At 48.5% G+C, this 19,815-nt stretch overlaps 1 protein-coding gene across 1 annotated transcript; it reads right to left on the bottom strand.

Annotated features, from left to right (window-relative positions):
- Positions 1–4,832: 4,832 nt before the first annotated feature.
- LOC133924590 (ethylene-responsive transcription factor CRF1-like) lies at positions 4,833–6,355 on the bottom strand. The gene has a single exon (XM_062370232.1). The coding sequence runs from the start codon at positions 6,088–6,090 to the stop codon at positions 5,059–5,061; it is 1,032 nt and encodes a 343-aa protein (XP_062226216.1). The 5' UTR covers positions 6,091–6,355; the 3' UTR covers positions 4,833–5,058.
- Positions 6,356–19,815: the final 13,460 nt, after the last annotated feature.

Genomic DNA, 19,815 nt, shown 5'->3' with positions numbered 1-19,815 from the left:
AATAAGATAGATAGCTCCTGGAGATTATGATTCGGAATTATGGAGTCTCTTGGTATTTGATGTTATCTCTGCAAAGGTTCGAAAGAAAAGTGAGAGATATTAGATATATAAAAGAAGTTTCCTTTCAAGTGCATGCTAGATCTGAGCGACTCGCCTTTGCAGGAATTCAGAGCTAGTAGCTTTTCTTTTGGCAGACATGATTGATTTTCAAGTGCTGTAACAAAAATTCTAGAGGACTTTTACAGTACACCTAAATGAGTGCATGCCGTCTATTTTTTTCATCCGGTGGTTTAGATTAGCCCAATGATACTCTATCACCCATCAGTATCATGAGGATCATTAAAGAATATCATGGGTATCATAATGGTAGGATTGGAAAAAAAACTATGATAACTTGTAAATTATATGTTTAATTAGGGAAGGTCAAAATGTTAGTTTATTTTTCAGATAAGTTTTCACTTATTCTGTTCATTTTATTTATTAGGGTTTCCACCCTCCGTCAATCGGTCGATGATGGGTGGCGAAGGTCCAAAATCCGGTCAGTCAATGACGTAATTACCCTTAAGGGTATCAAGATAATTACAATAATACTTACTAAAATGAACGGTTGGATCACAACAATAATACTTTTCACCATTTAGTATCATGGTGTACTGTAAAGGTTCTCAAATTCTATTATGCCATTGACAGATGCTTACATGTTTCGAAAATAAATTGCTGAATTAATCCGGTAATTGCTGGACAAGCAACCATCTGGTCATCTATAGAGAACAAAAACAGTGATAAATCTTAAAAATACAGGACCAAGAATCCAAGATAGCTTAAATTCAAATTCAAACGCGATCTGGAATCTGCAGATATGGCACTTTTTTTTTGAAGTACCGCACGGTCTGCAGCGGTACGAATCACCGATCCCAGACAGGCCAGACCGTTAACGAAATGCACAGCATCGTCGACACATGGGGAAGGGACGTCGCAGGCAGAGAGAGCTCGGAACCTGCTCCATCAATTGCCTTGAGTTCTGGTTCACGAAATCAGGGGCAGCGCGATCCGAGTGTCGTCTGTTGTGTGACCGGCGTCGGTCGGCGTGGCTCCACTCCACGGCACGCCGGCATGGCCGAAAAAGCCAAGCACGGCCACACGTGCACCGTGCACGACCGCGGGCAGCTCGGTTCCGTGAAGTAGACGCCGCGGCTGGTTCGAATAAAAACGCACGTTCGGCTGAGCACGGCGTCTCGTATTTTAATCTCATCGACGGCCGGCCCGCCGGCGGTGTGGCTTTGTGTGCAGAGGCATCACCGGCTCATCATCGAAGGAAAAGAAGAAGAAAAACCCCCAACAAACCGACTCTGCTGCAGTGACCCACTTTGAAACATATCATGCATGCTGAGGCTGTGATCTGATGCAACACCCATCCTCGTTCTGAAACCTTTGAAAGTTTGAGTGTTGGATTGGGTCGTGGTCACATTGGTTCAGTTTGACATTTAGACTTTGACAAGTGCGTCGGGGATACAGTCTAGTTAGGCGACAGGCGCGGGAGAGCAGAGCAACGTGCCGAGGGGCGCGACAAAACTACTGCCCCGAGCCAAGGCAGCGCTGTCCCTTTCCCGTCCCTCTTGTTTAACCGCGGCCGGCCGGCCGGGCGGCTGCCTGCGTCGTCTTTGCTTGTTCGTGCCGCATCCGGCAACCACATCACCGGCCGGGCACAGGCACATCTGATGCGCCGTACCACGCACATGCATGCTGCTGACCATTTGCAATCTTCAAAGGTCTGCACTGCAGAGCTCGCTCGCATGACAGGCCAAGGAGTGCATGTATTCCTACAGCCCAGCTGCCGGCACAAACTCTGTGCCTGTTTTCTCCTCCTTTTTCAGTTTGGAGTACTAGTAAATCGAGGTAGGGTTGCGGTAGTGATGGGGCAGTAGGCTGAATCATAGCCGCGACCTTTCGAGGCCTTTCTTTGTTTCTTTGGAGGGGTTATCATCCAATGGGGATAGCTTCTGACTAGGACTAGCATGCTTAGGTTAGATGCCTGCCTCTCTCATCACACCCAAATGCGGCGTTGTCTGTCTGACCAGCGGCGTTGAGGCGAGACACATTGGCAGGTTATCTGGTAGCTTAGCGTGCGTTGGATTACCTAAAGCGAGACATGGAAACCAAGATGAATGGGCGCAACAGTATGGGTAAGGGAATCCTCATCATAGCTTAACTACTCTACACGATCCCCTTCCGCTCACTGATGGAACATGTCCTATATCTGCTCTAGTAGCTTGGACGAGAAATATCTTGAGATGTTCATGAGCACTTCATCGCTCGTGCACTAAAAAGCTTGTGGATCACCCACGACGCGGCGACTACTCACAGAAACATTCCAGAGGCAAAAGCCAGCCTTTTTGGCAACATCCGCGTCACGCTTCTCTCCAGCAGATATAAATTCGTACTGAAACCTTTTATTTCCTGGTAACATCAAGTTTCACCAACAAATCTGAACCGCAAGCACAAAAAAGGAGAGAGTAGCTTTTCCAGAGCGTGCAAGTAAGAATCTGATTGGCAGGGCACTAGCTCCCAGTTTTATTTTAAATTTAGTGTTTATAAAGTTAATATAAAATTATTTAAACATTTATTTTTAGTAAAAAAATGTAAATAAGATGACTTACTTATAAACCTCCGATATATCGTCATCTTCAGCTTTATAAATTTTTAGAGCCAGCAGTAACCTATTCCCTCCGATATATCGTCATCTTCAGCTTTATAAATTTTTAGAGCCAGCAGTAACCTATTCTAAAAAAATTCTTGCAATTAAAACTCTACCGAAGAAACCCTAAAATGCTGGAAATACGTGGGGCAGGGAGGCGCTTTGTTTTTCTCGCCGGATCCAGGCAGAGATCAATAACACTAACACACATGGCTCGTGGCCGGTGCTGGACCCCGAAATTTTGACTCGGCAAAGAAATGAAGCCGCCGCTGCTGCAGTGGTAGGAATCAACCAACACGAGGCCATGTAATAGTTGGACCGTGCGCAGCAGACGAAGCTAACTTGATCCGCACTCAAACACAGACAGCCTCGGAGCGTACGTGTGTGCGCCCGCCTAAGCAACAGTGCCGACCGAAACACCTGGCCGACGCGACGGCGACACGGATTGACCTCGCTCCGGCCGCCGTCGCCGCCACGATGTCTCGGTCGAGTTCCAAGGCTGGCAGGCGGCAGGCGGTCGCTCGGCTCGAACATTCCGCGTCGCCCGTTTAATCGTGCCGCCTTCACTTGCCTGGCACGCAACCTCCCTGCGTCTGCGTCTGCGACTGCTCCTCTCGTTGAACTTTGGACAAGATCACAAGACAAACTGAGGCGGCCTGTGCTGTTGCTGGGGAGAAGAGAGAAATTCCGGCCGTTGGGTGGCACACCTTAGCTTGCTTGCAAAGGACAGGGGCACAGACAGCCAGACAGGCAGGCCAATAGGCCATAGAGAGGGTCAGAGACTCACACGAGACTGACGACGACCAAGGAGAGAGAGAGAGGACGTGACAGACAGGTCCTCCAGGAACCAAATCTAAACGCTGCTGGATGGAGGACCGAGGACACTAGTAGCCATCGTACACTGGCATACGATACGGCTCCAAACAGTGAGGTAAGTAGTACACTGTTCTGCTGTATTTTCTGCTGCTATCCGAAACTGAAGTCAAAAGTTAGAATAAACCGAGTTTCGAAGAAATAATTTCTGAGAAGACGAAAGACTGATTTAAAAAAAATAACTAAAATTGAAAAACTCGCTAAGAGACGTTTTTAAAAAACTATATGCTGAGAAATCAAAATTTATTATAAAAACTAATAACCTATTTTAAAAACAGCTTTTCAAACAAATAAAAAACACAGATTTTCTAATAAACCTAAAATCAGAAGCCTAAACCAACTAGCCTCATCCCAATTTGATGAAAATTCTCTGGGGCCAACCCGTCAGCGGCGGAGCAGAGGGGTTCTGGTATTTAGAGGCACCACGGGCACGCATCGGCACGTCCAAGCCGCTAAAAACATCTTTGGACGCGCGGCCTTGTCGGCCCTGACGTCCCGATCAATTCGAGCTCCTCCCTCGCCAGACAAACAAGCAGATTGTCAGCTGCAGGTGAGCAAGATGCTCGCCGGTGCAGCCCTCCGGCCAAAAGAGGCGGTGTTGGAAAGAGAAAGAAAAGACAAAGGAAAGGAGCCCCTCAGTCTCTTCCCCTCCAAAAGAATAGACACGAAGAAAGGGAACACGCCTGTTTTCATGTATCCTTCCTGCTTCGTGCGCAACACTGGTATTATACCTTTGCTCGCTCATTTTCCTTGCCCCTTTTTCTCGCCTATTTTTCTAGGTTTGTCTCGTTACATATGCTTCACCGGAACGCTCCGCTCCATATACTAGGTAGCGATCGATCGATCAAGGTTCGAATTCAAAAGCTAGATTTTTTTTCCCCTTCAAGATTGAAATGAAATGGAAGGTGTTTGTTTGTGTAGTCAAAAGAGTCTAAGAGAAAGGCGAGGGATTTGCAGGCGAGGCCGCCCACGCACGCTGACGCTGAGCTCTTGCTCTCCCCACGAGAAAAGAGGGCAGCTTTTCCTTATCCCAAACCCCTTTTGTCAGGCGCTCCTCTTGACTGACCACCAGGGCCTTCCCTCCCCATCTGCTTGCACTGCAAAACGCAACCAAAATACTAGTATAATCTTGCCGGCGCATCGGAACGGAGGTGAGCAAATCGGGGACCGCATCGGGAACCGACGCCGCCGGCCGGACGCGTCGCGACGTTACGTTACGTTACAACCCAACAGCAAGCAGAGAATTTTAAGGAAACGAATCGCTAATTACTCATAGCTTGATTGCGGTAACAGGACCATAACCGAACAAAGAGCCCAGCATCAAAGGTTTCTTCTTCCTTGACGGGGGGTGGCACCTACACCGGTGCACGGCTTCTTCTTCCTTGACAGGGGTGGCACCTACTCTAAAAGATAGTAGAAGAGAAGGAGACGAAATGCAAACAAAATTGGCCGAATTAGACGACGCTAGTTCGGTGATTACAGTTGGTGCGCTAGACGACGGGCAGCGGGTCGATTTGGAACAGGTCGGTGATGTCTTGGAAGAAGTCGTCCACCTGCTGCCACTTCACCGGCGACGGCTGCCGGTCCGATGAGCACTCGCCGCCGGCGGAGAAGGCGGGCAGGGAGAAGGGCTCCTCGGGGAGGTCGGAGAGGAAGTCCAGCGGGGGCTCCGGGAAGTCGGCCAGCAGGTCGAAGTCGGTGTAGAGTGGTGGGAACTCGCCGGCGAAGCCGTCGCCGGAGAAGGGGCAGCCGAAGACGCCACTGGACTCGTCGGTCTCCGGGACCGAGGCGCGGGAAGGCGGTGACGGCTTCTTGCAGGTGTCCTCGGTGGCGGCAGCGACGGACGGAGGGAATGAGCGGAGGACGGAGGTGGGGGACGCCGCCGCCACGTGGGACTCCTCGCCGGAGTCGTAGGAGGTGGCGGAGGAAGAAGCGTTCTTGGACGCCGCCGGAGGTTGGGGGAGGCGATCGGCGGGGACGGCGACGTCGTCGTCGCCGACCTGCTCGAAGTTGGTGGTGGCGTCAGGGCCGCGCAGCTGGATGGCCGCCGAGTCGTACACCTTGGCGGCCTCCTCGGCCGTGTCGAAGGTGCCGAGCCAGACCCGCACCCGCCGCCACGGGTCGCGGATCTCCGCCGCGTACTTGCCCCACGGCCGCCGCCGCACGCCGCGGAACCGCGGCTCGCCGTCGGCCTTCCTCTTCCTGCCAGGGACCACCACCCTCGGCTTCGCCGAGATTGTCGCCGCCGCCGCGACGACTCTCACGGCAGCCACCTCCTTCACCGCCGGCTCCAGACGGATCTCCTGCACGTAGCGCTTCACCCTCCGGCGCGCGGCGGCCTCCTCCTCCTCATCACCGGACGAGTCAGTCGCGTCGTAGTCGTCACAAAACACCCTGACCGTCCTCGGCCCGGCACCGCCATCCGTCTCCTTCCCCTTGGCCACCTCCACCGCCCGGGAGGTGACCTGGACGTGCTCCGTCCGCCTCACCGCCATGAACACCCCATCCTCCATGGCCCGCATCACTCCACTCGCATTTGACTGGGCTCCAAACTCCGCCTAAAACCCCTCAAGAAACCTGCTAAACCTCAAAGGGCACCAAGAAAACACTCCTCCCCCAAAACCCAGAGGCGAACGGCAGCAAGGGGAAAAGCGAGCAACTTTTGGGCCGGGAGCGGTGGTGGAGGCGAAGCGGTGAGGTGGTGCGGGAGGAGGAAGGCTGGGGTGGGGTGGGGGGGGGGTGATCCGTGTGTCCTGCCGTGGCTGCGTGCTCGCTGTGCTTGCTGTTTGTTGCTGCAGGCTGGCTGAGAACACACCGAGGCCGCCCCACTTTTATAGGATCTCCAAGCCCATTTCAGGAAACCAGAATTTTTGTTTATTCCCTCCCAATTTCCCCCCTTGCCGATTTTCCTCCAGCCTTTTTCTGCCCGTTCCCTATTTCTTTCTAAAAAAGAAATGCGTTTCGAATTTTGTAAAGGGATTCTGGTAAATCTGGAGGGTAAATGCTCCTCCTGGTTTACAGCAGCGAACAGCTCTAACTACCTGGACCCGTACGTACATTTTTCCAAGGCAGTAATTCTCTTGGACCCACTTGTAAACGACAGCTAGCGAACGGGCAGAGGTTTCCAACGGCACCGGTCGGGCCCACCTGTAAGCGACGTAGAGGGATCGGAGATTCCCGCGGGCGGCGCCACAGGCCGCCGCATCCGCTGGACGGCCACTGGCTGCGCGGCGTGTGTACTGGGCCCGCCTGTCAGAGGAGGTCACGTGAGAGCCGGAGTGGTGGGGGTGGTTTAACTATGGTAAAATCTTTGGGGGTGGGGAAAGGCAAAGGCGGCGGCGTGCAGGACTCGTGGTTTCACCGCGGTCACTCCAGTCCAGTCAGGGCCGTAATTTCGGGATTAACGACGGTGTGATGTCACACGTAATTTTGATTGGAGATATTTCTGCCTCGTTTTTTTTTTCTTTTTCAGTTAGCTGATCGTATCATTGAGCTCTGTCCCTCGTTTTGAACGATCAACTGGCTGCTTTCGTGCCAAGGCAAATGGACCTCCGGTCCGGCCTGTGTTTTTTCAACCCCTTCATTTTGAATTCAAATAGTGATTTTTTTAACGTTTTAGATCGATCGTATTGATACATCGTGGCTAGGGATGCAAGCAAGCCGGGTTTGTGGGCTTTGAGGCTCATTTAGCTGTAATTGTAGTTATATTTTTACGTCTATTTTTTATTAGTAGATAGAAAATAAAGTAGCATGCAGACTCTTATGTGAGCTAATGGACGGTTTACTTGTAAAGTGTGACAAATATGGATATGAAAACAAACAGGAATAATTGCAAGTTTTGAGCGTTTTTCTTTCTTGTATTGCTCTGTAGATCTTGGGTTTGGACGAATGTTGCTGTAATACAGGTGGTTGGCAGGTAACACGTAGCGTCTTTGTATTGATGCACCATGGAAACAAGTCGTGGCTAGTAATTACGATTAACAGCTTTTCAATATTGTGCAACCTGGAAACTGCAAAAGAAACTGGTTGTTAAATATTTATCTGTAGCCTAGCTCATTGATGAACTAGAGGGGACAAACTCACGTTTATATGACCCAAGGTTTTGAGATTTATTTTATCTAGATTTTGCAATGCGAAGTGACTACCAGCGTGCCAAGGCAAAACGTGTGTACCCTTTACTGACTTGTGTTTCTCTTCTACATTTTGGAAATTCAAATTGGAGATGTTGATGATAAAGGTTCCAAGGCGTGTAGTACATCGCAAATAAGAAAACAACCAGGTATAATAATCAGTATTATATGGTTTTTCTCTGTTACATGGACAGGAAAACCGTGTCTTCATAAAAAACAACTGCGTATTTACATAAGGTGACCAATTGACAACAGAGACACCTTGGCAATAACCACGTACAGTAATAAGTTGTATAATCATTTTGCCAGTGTGAAAATGTTCTATGTTTAACTCTTAGATGAGCATTTATGTGTGAAATGCCAAAGAATCATGGTTAGAAATTACTACAACAGCTGTGACTAGTGTGGAAGTTGGAAAGGACTAAAACAACTCATTGTTCAAAATTTGCTTGCAGCTTACCTCATAGATGAACTAGATGGAAGAAATGCTGCCACATATGGTTAGAATCTAAGAGTTTTATGAGTGGGGTGAGTTTGTGCTAGCCAGAAAATACTCAAGGAGTAATGAATTACATAAGGAAAGTTGCCAAATTCTTTCTAGCAGCTTGAGTTTCCATATTTCTTTGTACGTAGAAAACGACTGGAGAAACTGAGGACATGGTAAAAATTATAGCTTTTGCACGGGATCCTCATGAGTTTTCACACAATATTGCACCAATTTTATAGCTAAGTCCTTCCTCATTCTTGAGAAAGGCAGCTTAGTCCGTTCATGCATGAATAAACACGAATTACAAAAGCAACTCATTTAATTTCAATATCATCATCTAGTAATTCACAAGCAAAGCAAGAGTACCGTTGCAAATCAATTTTGATCCATCGGACTTTACGGCACCGAATTGACACGCTCGAGGACATATAGTTAGTTAGAATCAACCACGTAGTCACACGTGAAATTGTTCACTGGTTGGTTTTTGTCACCATCTAGTAGACTCAAGTATTGACTCCATCCAAGTGATACAACAAACTGATCATCACCTCTTGGATTGTTGCCATCCCAACTACTGCACCCTCTATCACTGTTGGAAGAATTGCTATTAAGGATCTTCGATGTCTCTTGACCCTGGAAGTCCGAGCTTGAAGGCCACTAGGCTCTAGCCCCTTTCGAGGCCTAAGGCTTCCAGGCGGTCTTGGAGGTCATGCCTTCGGAAACCCAGAGCCTTCTGAGCCTTCGAAAAAATCAATTAGGAGGAGTCCACAGGCCGCCCCCATGTGCAGTGAGGTGACCAGTATTTAATGCTGGTACAGTGGTGGTCGTCTGACACCATAGCACAAGTGGTGGCCGTCTAACACGTTAGTACAATGCAGCGCCAAAATAGATGATTCGTTGCTAGAACAACCGCCTTAACAGTTGTATGGATAATTACTGAGTTATCTCGCTCTCTAGTTGTATAGTATAAGACATATACCCCTGCTTACCTCTTAGAGGCACGTTTGTATATTCACAGTCTATATATCAGTATAAATATAGACATTTGGCCATCAATCCAAAGGGGGAAAACAAGATTGTCCAGACAACTTTGATGTCTCCTTATTTTTCGCCTCTCCTTCAAGCTTGAGCCATTCATGTGACTTGGCTCTCGCCGCACTTTGTTTGTGGAAAATAGTTCCTTTCACCAACAACGACACTGTCTGTGGGAAGAGAATAAGTGTAGAAATAGTAGGAGAGGCAGGATGTCACCAAAGAAGAAGACTGCCAGCATGACAGCCAGACAGCCGATTCCCTGGCCACGTCATGCGGAGGTCCACACGACCGTTGCACCCAAACTCATGCTTCGTCGATACCAACCCCTCCACAGGCCAAAATGAGAACCCTAGGGCCAGCGGCGGTTCGGACGTGACCCTAGCCATGATTGACATGAGGGACCCCGCTGGTCCAAGGGCCCCATGGCGACAACAAGGTGCGGACCTTAGGGTATCCAGGGGGCTGCAGGTGAGGCAACAACCGCACAAGCCGCCACAACCGACCAGCAGGCACCCATAGTGACTCTCATGGCCTAACTGGATGAGCTGTGGAGGCCCTGAGGGTGGCCCAACCACCTATCCGCATGGTCGTTGTGGCATCCATAGCAGCCAACGCTACACCGGTCTGGGCTCTGGGGGACAACAAAGGCTTTGTAATCACGACGCATCATCACCACGTGATGTCCACGGTCGAATAGCAGGCAGCGAGGCTTTCGGCCCGTCAGCACAAGGCTCAGCTCATCTACTCTGACTCTCCCCTTAAGACGGACCTACAGGCCACACCCTTCCCAGACGTGTTCCGAACCCCCAAGCTACATAAAACCAAGGATGATTCGTACCCGGAGGAGTTCACTCACTGATACACCCTCGCCATCGAGGCAAACGGAGCCGGGCACACCACTATGGTCAAGTGTTTTCCTGTCGCTTTGGAGGGGGTAGCCCTTCGATGGTTCTGGGTGCTTGAGCCTGTGTCCATCTATACCTAGTCCCAATTCAAAGACCCTACTACAACAATTTATAGGGTACCTTCATCGAGCCAGTGACCTCAGGGAGCCTATATGCGATCATGCAACAACCCGACAAGACCCTCTGGCAATACTTCTGAAGGTTCGCCCAAACCAAGACCCAGGTAAAGGGTATTTCAGAATCGTTAGTCATTGATGCTGCAACCCAAGGCCTGGCCTCCTAACCTCTCTTCAATTGGCTACATCGACGCCCGGTGCACTCGGTGAGCACCTTCATATGCAAATTCGAGAAATATGCAAGAGCAGAGGAAGAGCGACTTCGTCGAGAGGCTACACTTCTCGCCATAACCCCCAGTGTTGAGCATAAAAAGTCATCCTTGCAAGTAGGCTCCTTGTATGCCCCGCCACCTTCGTTGGTAAAAAGGGGGTCCGAGGAGGCCGAAGGCTCCAGGGTGTGAGTACTCCGGATACGGCAACGCCGTGGCGTTCACAACGTCACTCAAACCCAAGGGGCTCTGAACCCATCCCATCCCGGGGGTGCAGTCGTGGATGCCCTAGAGCCTTTTGAGAACGGCAGCGTGCACCAGGCCGATAGCCAAACGAGGGACATTGGTGCATTCTACATGGGGCGGGATGTTCCCGCAACACCGAAGAGTGTCAAGCCCTCATCACCTTCTGTGATTTTTTTTTCACAGAAGGTCATAGAATTTTCTCTAGTTTCAGCAGCAGGCTAAAGTGGGTATTTCCTACTGGCACGACGTAGCTCTACCTTCGGCAACAGGCTAGGCATCGGTGGAAGGTTTTTCACCGCCCAGGATTCAACTGACCCATGAGCATCAGAGGTTCGCCTATAGCACCATCGTTAGTGGCCGCTGCTGATGTGATGGCCCGGTCTGTCGACGACGCATGACCCCTCGGTGGTGAGCCCACTCCATTATATGTGCCGAAGCGAGCCATGGCCTCTTGAAGAAGCGGTGCGAAGAGCTTATCTACCAGGAATCTGCAAAGGTTGGGGCCGGTGGATGTGTGCGCAAGAACTCGAGCTGCAAAAATAGAGGCGTCGGATGAGAATGATGCTCATCCACAACCCCAACCTTATAAATTGGGGAATGAGCTGTTACCTCCTTGCGGCGAGTGTACACGTCCTGTCTCCTCTCCCCGTGATCATGAGGAAGCGGAACCGCTCGCCACGACGCTATAATACCAAGGCATTACTCATCTCCAATACCGACCGGACAGGCGATTACATCACCCACCGCATGCTGCAGTTAATGATCTCCCTCGTAGGTGATGTTAGGTATCCAGCTTGCACCCCTGATCAGCATTCCAACGTTCAACATCATTGGAGGACTAAGGGCCCGTAACCGCGAGGCCAAGGATCGCCGGAGGCCCCGCTCCGGATACCGCAGGAATAGTTGCGCCGCTGGCCATCCTCACGAGAGGCTGTTGTTGGGTGGAAACGCTATTAAGAAACCCAAAGTCCTTTGGCCCAAAAAGTCCAGACTTGAAGACCGCTAGGCTTCGGCTCCGAAAACCCGGAGCCTTCCGAGTCTTTGAAAAGATCAACCAGGAGGGGGGCCCACATGCCGCCTCCTCGTGCAGTGAGGTGACCAGTATTTAATGTTGCTGCAGTGGTGGCCGCTTGACACCATAGCACAAGTGATGGCCGTCTGACACGCTGGTTCAATGCGACGCCAAAATAGACAACCGCCTAACAGTGGATAATTACTGGGCTAGCCCGCTCTCTAGTTGTGTAGTATAAGATTTATACCTCTACCTATCTTCTATAGTCACGTTTGTATATCCATACTCTGTATATCAGTATAAATGCTGACCTTTGGCCATCAAGCCAAAATGAAAAAAAGATTGTCCAGGCAACTTTAGTGTTTTCTTATTCTCCGTCTCTCCTTCAAACTTGAGCCATTTGTATGACTTGGCTCTCACCACACTTTATTTGTGAAAGACAAATTCTTTCACTAACAGTCACCAAGGTCTTATTTGGCAATGTTGCCACTCCAAGCTCTCCTTCTACCTTTCTAAACCGAATCGCGCCATCCTCCTTCTGTGGGATCTTGATATCATCAGCACTAGCTACGCATTGTGACTCTCGGAGTCTTTGACCAAAAGAATGAGGGTTTCTAGAATTTGAGGGTTTTTTTCCTTTTGTAGTTAGAAAGTCATCCTTCTTTATGATTTTTTTTTCAATTTTTACAACGATATGCAACGAAGATGGCATAGAGGTGTGATGATACATGTGGCTTTCAGGCTATGAAAGGCTAGGCTCTTGGGTATTGTTTGCTTGGAGGAGGGAAGGGGGCCTCTGTTAGGTCAGTTGAATGACGGGTTTTGAAAAATAAAAGTTGAGGTGACACACTTTTCATATAAACTCATCCGATTTTACCGCTATGGTAGTAATATTTTGGGCATTAGACGATTTGGTCCCAAACATGATAGACCAGAGTGGATAGTCTAGTCTACCACCCCTATATGGCCACGTCAGAGCTCACGTGTACACCTCTTCATGGCATGGCACCGAGATATTTGAAAGGTCGTCTCTACTCGACTCGACGGGCTGCCACCGTGGAGCCGGAGGCCGACACGGCGCGGCGAGCAGCTTTGCGAAGCGTGCCGGTCAGATTCGGGCTTGTACGAGCCGACGGCAAAGCATGTGGATCGGCAACATTTCTCACCGTTCCCCATGTAATTAACCGCGGGAACGGCCTCGTGCCGCGCGGTAACATCTCCTTGCTCCTCTTCCTGTCGCCAGGCGCCAGTCAGTCAAGTTGGCAGCGCACAGGCCTACAAGGGCAAAGAAGGAAAAAACACGGCCTGATCTCATCACTGGCTGTGCATGGTGGCTGTAAAAAACTGAGCAAGTGCTGCCGCAGCAATGCATCACTGCCATCTTTTCTTTCGACCTCTTCACACATATTTTTGTGGTTCCTTGCAACTTTTTTTACTTCGCCGCCCATGTTACCTCCTGCTGTAACAAAACAGCGCAGGCCACTGGTGTACGGCAGCGAGAGCAGAGTAGAGCAGCTTGCTTTCTCATCTTTCAAACCTTGTTACGAAACAAATTTTATAGAATTCTGTCTTGCAGATATATAAACATCTGCCACAGATTACGACCGTACGGCCATGGTGCTCTCACGTCGCTTCGCGGCCTGTTTCGGACGGCCTCGATGGTGTACGTACAAGCCATGCCACTCCGATGGCTTGCATGATTAGGTAGCTAGCTTGGCGCCGGTGATCGGCTCGGCTGGCCTCATCGGCCGGTACGTAGCTAGCTAATAAACGTAGCTGGCGTATACCGTTGGTCGTACGCGGACAGAGAGATGGATAGGCGGAAACGAACAAGAGCGTCGGCCGGGGCAGCGCACCTCATGGAGCCGCTCCAACGGAAAAGAGTACAAGAGACCCGCCGCATTACAACACACAAGACTCCTTGCCGATCCATCGTTTCGCCGGTCCGACGCCGGCGAGCGATATGGCCAGCCAGCGGGCAATAAGAGGACAGAGCATCTGCCGAATTGAGCCCCGCGGAACACGGCCCCCTGCTCTCCCCTTCTCTTCTTCTATCTGTATGCCCCCCGCGCGCGCTAGAGCTCATCACAGCGCGGCATTACCGACAGGGTCAATGGATCACCGCCCCCCCAAATGTTCCTCCAGCTGCCCCTGCCTCTAGCCTCTTCCCCCTAAATGTTCCTTTCGATCGCCACGGTGCTTTCTTGCTGCGGCTTAGCATCGTTTTCTTTTCACCCTTGGGCTCCAGCCTCCAGGCATGCATGCATGCATGGTTGCACCACCTGACCCAAAATTATATGTGATCCGTCTCCGTGCGTATCTCCAATCTTTGTCCTGGCCCTGTTCCATTCACGGAGTTCTCATGTGCATGTCTACGTAGCTACCTGCTGCCCGTGAACCAAGGTTAAGTGAATCTTAATCATGTGTTACGTCACATACCCCACTAGCTAACTACTTGGGTCATTATTTGACCAGCACTAAGTATAAGGAGTATTAGGGTTTGTTTGTTTCATGTTGTTTTGATTTTTTGTTTCTGTCATAAGCTCTGAAGCCAGAAATCTAAATAAATAGGTTTGCTGAAAAGTAATTTTTGGATAAGCTAGAAGCATGTTTCTGAGAAAATAAATTAAAAGCTGATTGAGAATAACTTTTCTAAGAAGTAGTGCGCTGAGAGACCAAAAAATTATTGTAAGATTCAAAAGCACGCGAGGTCAACTAAAATCCAATAGCTAAATTATTGTAAAATCTAACAGATAAAATCTAAAAAAAGTTTTTTTAAAAAAACATAGTTTTTTTTAAAGAAGTTAGAAATAGAAACACAAATAAACCAGCTTAATTTTCTTGTAGACGAGCGGGCGTGCCAAACCGGGGAACTAATTAAAAAAAGGTAAAGTCTAATTCTCGAGCGTGCGCGCCCGTCTGCACGCGAGGTCAGCCGTTGGATGCACATCCATTTCTCCGTACGACCGTGGAACTTTGAGCGCTCGTTGCAACACGTTTCAGCCAAACACGATCGCTTCGGCGACCAAATCTCTTCCACGGTGACCTCCAATGGCGAGGTGTAAACTGGATGTAACGCATAGGCCCTTAGTCCTGTACTACCATGTTATAATAACATACACTAGCACATAAATATGTTTGAGTAAAAAAAATTCACTTTTAGGAGGTTAGCCCTTTGGACGAAGCGGTGATGAATGCCCTAACTGAGCTGCTATGCCTACGTCGACCCAAGTTAGAAGCGTGTATTAGGTCCATCCGTCCAAGACTCTGCTTTCGAGTGTTGCCAAGATTGTCCACGTATTTCGGAAAAACACTCTTATCCTTCTTGTTCTTCTTTTTGCTTTTCTTTTTTTTTTTAAAAAAAAAAGAGTTGCCAGCTCTCCAGCCAATGTTAATCAGTCCGATAGAAAGGTCCATATTTAAGTGCACAAAAACCATGCGTGTTTAATTTATAATCTCAATAAACGTTCTCTTGGTTTCTCCAGGCCTCTTTCACCTTAATCGATAATTTGGATCAATGTCAGGCACCTAGAGACTTGTAAAGTCTGAATGTCAGATTTTGTGCTAGTGAGCAAGCAGAGCCTTCACCACTGGAGACTGGAGTAGTACTAGCAAGCTTCTTGGGATGTACCAAATGAAATCTTTTTTAGCCTTAGCATGGGAATGCACAAATCAATTCAGGCGCAAATGAGGACTACCACTACAGTGGTTAGACGGAACTTGGCCTCCTCTTCCCGCCAATTAAACAAGTGTCACGGAAACGAAGCACGATCTCCATTAATTTGACTGTACAGCGTCGTCGAAACATGAGCTTTCTACTCCTACTACTAAACAATTCGTATGTACGTTTTACTAGTTACATGTTGTTCAGAAGGACAAAATAAAAACAAGCAAAATCGTCGATGTGGATCATCACTGCCGAAAGAAAATGGTACAGTAGAACTTTCTCTTTTTTGTGTTTGTGTTACTGCCGGGTGGGTTGATACTTCGAAAAAAAAAATCAGAAGAAAAAAGAAGAGAGAAGCAAATGTACTAAAGCAATTATGCAGCTTTTGAAGGTAGCATGCAACAACTGGCAGGGCAAGATTATTATAGCATATCCTAGCTAAAGAAGTGAGCTCGCGGTTGTACGGCCGACGACCAGATTCGTGCACTTCCTCCCGACAGAACAATTAGGCGTCGAGAGGGCCGTACTGTTAGCTTTGTTCTAAACAATCATGCATCACGTACAGGGGCGGAGCTTCTCTATAACCAACAGGGGCCATGGTCCCCCTTCGTCAGAGAAGTTCTCTAGTAATTGATTATTATATAACCTAAATACTAAGCTATTTATCTTATTTTAAGCTTATCTAAGGCTGCAAGTATATATTTGCCCCTCCTACAATTCACTCCAAGCTCCGCCACTGATCACATACATGTGTCTGTCTTACGATTTTGCCGGTTGATCTTGCAAATTTTGCGTAGCTTACACGGTTGAAATGGAGCATGTATGCTTCACTGAAATGCTGCTGACACGAACCCTATTGTAAAATCAATCATATATGTTGATCTATTACTGTCAATTCATAATAAGCCGATAGTGATGGGGTATCACTACTGGTTCATAAGCTGTACGGAAAAATCAGTCATCACAGCTTATGAACCGACAGTGATAAGTAACATCGATGTTGGCCCGTATTAAAAACCAGCAGTGATACTTGTTATCACTGCAGATTCGTATTAAAAACCTGTAGTGATAGTATTATTACCGGTTGTTAATACCAATCGACATTGAAGATTGTTTTAGGCCCGAATTTGATTGTATCCATTTAATACGTGTCATGTCCGCTCCTCCGGCCGGCCACAACATAAAAAATTCTAAGTCCGTAGCGCCACCTTCTCTGATCCGGCCCTATCTCCTCGATCCACTCGAGAGAGGGGAGAAGGTGAGAAAGGAGATCGGGACAATGTGGTTCGGCCGACTCATCTCCAGCCGAGTGTCACCTTCATGGCGACATGTTTTACTCCCTCACCATCCCCTATTCCGACCTCTTCCCGCATCCATGACATTCGCTCTCATACAAAGATCCAGACCACTTTGGCTACTCAAGGGGAGGAAGAGGAAGCGGTGCTGGGTCGGTTCTTCTTCGAGCTCGTGTTGGGGGTTGAGGAGGTGAAAGTGAGGAGGAAGAGGAGCAGAGGATGGGGCGTGGCAAGATCGAGATCAAGAGGATCGAGAACTCCACCAACTGACAGGTGACCTTTTCCAAGTGGTGGGCCGAGATCATCAAGAAGGCCTGTGAGATCGGCGTGCTCTGCGACGTCGAGATTGGCGTCGTCATCTTCTCCAGCAGTGACAAGCTCTACGACTACTGCTCACCCAAGACCAGGTACATTTCTTTGGGCTGGCTTGTTTTTCGATCTTTTTTTCTCTCTTTTTACCGTGCGCTTGGAATTGATCTAAAGACGTAATCTTTTGTTTAGTGGTAGACTGTCTAGGATCTTGGAGAAGTATCACTGTCTAGGATCTTGGAGAAGTATCAGACCAACTCTGAGAAGATCCTATGGAATGAGAAGCACAAAGAGCATGCTCTTTAGTTTTCCCCTTTCTTTTCTTTGACTATTTATTTTAGTAACACGAGCAGAATGGTTTAACAATCACAGCTTAGGAATGGTTTAATAGCGATGACAACGGCACGTCGGTGTTTCTGTGTTGTGGCGGTGGTCTTCGTACCACCGTGTTTCTGTGTTGTGGTGACGGCGGTGGGATCCACGATGGTGAGCACGCCAGGGTCCTGGGTGCCACTTTTTTCTGAATTTTTTTTTCACTGTCGGTAGATAAGAGCTAGTAGCGATAGCAATTCGACTACCACTGCCTATTACATACTATCAGTTCTAAAATTAATAGTAAAACCTAATATAGAAACCATAGTAAACTCTATTCTATAGTAGTGGAAGCTTAACTGGAGCACATCTCCGGTACGTGCTTATTCCATCTCGAGCGGTAAATTAAGGAGGAGTAAGCTACAGTAATAAGCTCCGCAAACATGCATGACGTACTCGCTGTTGTACTTGATTATTTTATCGGCCCTGGGCAAGGTATTTAGACTCAGAGATCGATTAACTCCACATGGATCCTTGATTCTTTTCAGTGAATTCCTCTGGTAATAACATTTCCGTACCCAGCTAGCCTCACTCCGAGTTGCTTGACAAGCTTCAGGGCTGCTGTTGTAGTCATTCGCATCGTCATGCACCAGTACGTGCTTCTGGAAAACGAAAGCTGTTGTTATACTGTATTATCCACCGTTAATATATTTATTAATCTGGTTAATTAATTTGTACGTGCTCCATCAATATAATTAATCTTTCAGATCAACACGGCTCATTATCCAAGAGCAGGAAAAGACGAGTACTACTGCATGTAGACTGGTACTACTATGATACTTCTGGAGCAGAACCAAACTGGTGCAAACAATTAGATCGCGACATGCGGGGGCTGTCCGTGGATCACGCGCCAGCCGCCAGAGCCGGTTGACTCTCCGGTGGCTGGCCGGCGGGGGCCGCGCCAGTGACCAACCACACAGTATCTCCCCGGCATCACTACCACTACGACTTGCCCTACAAAAACCCGAAGCGCACTGCCACATCAGGACTCCGTGGGAGTTCCTCTCGCGCACGCGGCGGACACCGGAAGGCTCGCCGGAATCGTCGCCGGCGCATGCATGCATGCATGCATGCATGCGGCGGCGGCGCACGTGGACGTGCGTGACGCGGCGCCCGGTTTTTCCTTTACCCAGCTGGATCGGCATCTCGCGACGCAGCATGCATGGCATTCCGCCGTCCGGTCGTCGCGCGCATCTAATTTCTCGGTTAGCTAGCTAGCTGCTTGCTCCAATCCGCAAGATGCTCGACGAAACAAGTTTCTTCCACGATAATTAATCGCTTTTCTGATTCATGTGACAAAAAATGCGAGGGCATCTTCCACGATACATGCAAACAAGCCATCTTTTCATCAGTCAGCTTCTTAACAAAAAACATTGTTATCTCGCGGCATTTTTATTTTCATTTCGGTCGATGGCCGTACCAAGCAGTACACAGAAAGCAGTGCAAAACCGAACTGAGAGACACCCCATGCCAAAGGAGGGATGCACATGTTTACGGCACAATCAAGTGGGATCCTAGCTTAGTGGGGGCGATGAGGCTGTTTGGCTCCTCTTCTTGTCCTCATCACCTTCCAAATCCTCAAATAAAAGCTGACCTTTTGCTGCCGGTGCATAATAAACTATTTAACTCCCTGTTTCGAGTACTGCCTGTACAGTATTAGGATTAGGAATCTCACAGGAAATTCTCTTAAAAAAGTAATTTCACAGGAAAGGGAAAATCGAGTGAGTAACATATACTCATAGTGCCTTGGACCTTGGTTGATCTAAAGAAAAGGTGCACCATCAGTCTGTGATTAGCACAGTAGTTTGGCCCAAAAGCCTGTCTAGCTACGGTTATCTTGTTCCAGAGATCCTCTTTTAGTACAAGATTGGCCGATTGCAGAGCAGGTATATTTTGGGGTTTATGGTACTAGAAAGCTGGCCAGTCAGCCTTCGTTCATTGATTTTTAGTAGTACAAGATTGCAGGGAAAGTGTAGGAAGCTCGTTTTGGAGTTTCAAGGTAACCCAATTCTTGCTCTATTTGTGTGGACAAACGGAGAGAAATTGCATTGCTCCAATGCAAACAAAGATTTCCAAAACAATTCCAGCTACTTGTGTGGAGTATTGAGTTTGTAGTAAATTTTAGTTGGACAATCGCCACCCTGATGCCTCGTCGTATATAGCCGAAAGCCTTTTGGAATTTTCAATTCCCCAGGGGACACCTGGTTTCCTGGGTCCGGCCGGTTGGGTTGCCCACTCGTGCGCACGAACACCTCCCCTAAGAAACAGCCTTTTCCCTCACCTAAACGCTTTGATCTCACTCACTTAGAACATGGAATCAGGGAGCTGATTAGACAGATCAAGGCGATTGTTCGTGTAGGCATATGGGCAAGTCGGGCTCATAACCATTTCTTTAATCCTGGGCACTCAACTATCATTGTCAACTGAGATATTTAATCTTGGCATCCACTTTATGCTTTTCAGT

Source organism: Phragmites australis, chromosome 1 (genome assembly GCF_958298935.1).
Source record: "Phragmites australis chromosome 1, lpPhrAust1.1, whole genome shotgun sequence".
In the NCBI taxonomy this organism is placed as follows: Eukaryota; Viridiplantae; Streptophyta; class Magnoliopsida; order Poales; family Poaceae; genus Phragmites; species Phragmites australis.
Note: the sequence above shows the minus strand (reverse complement) of the source record. Positions and strands in the feature narration are given on the sequence as shown.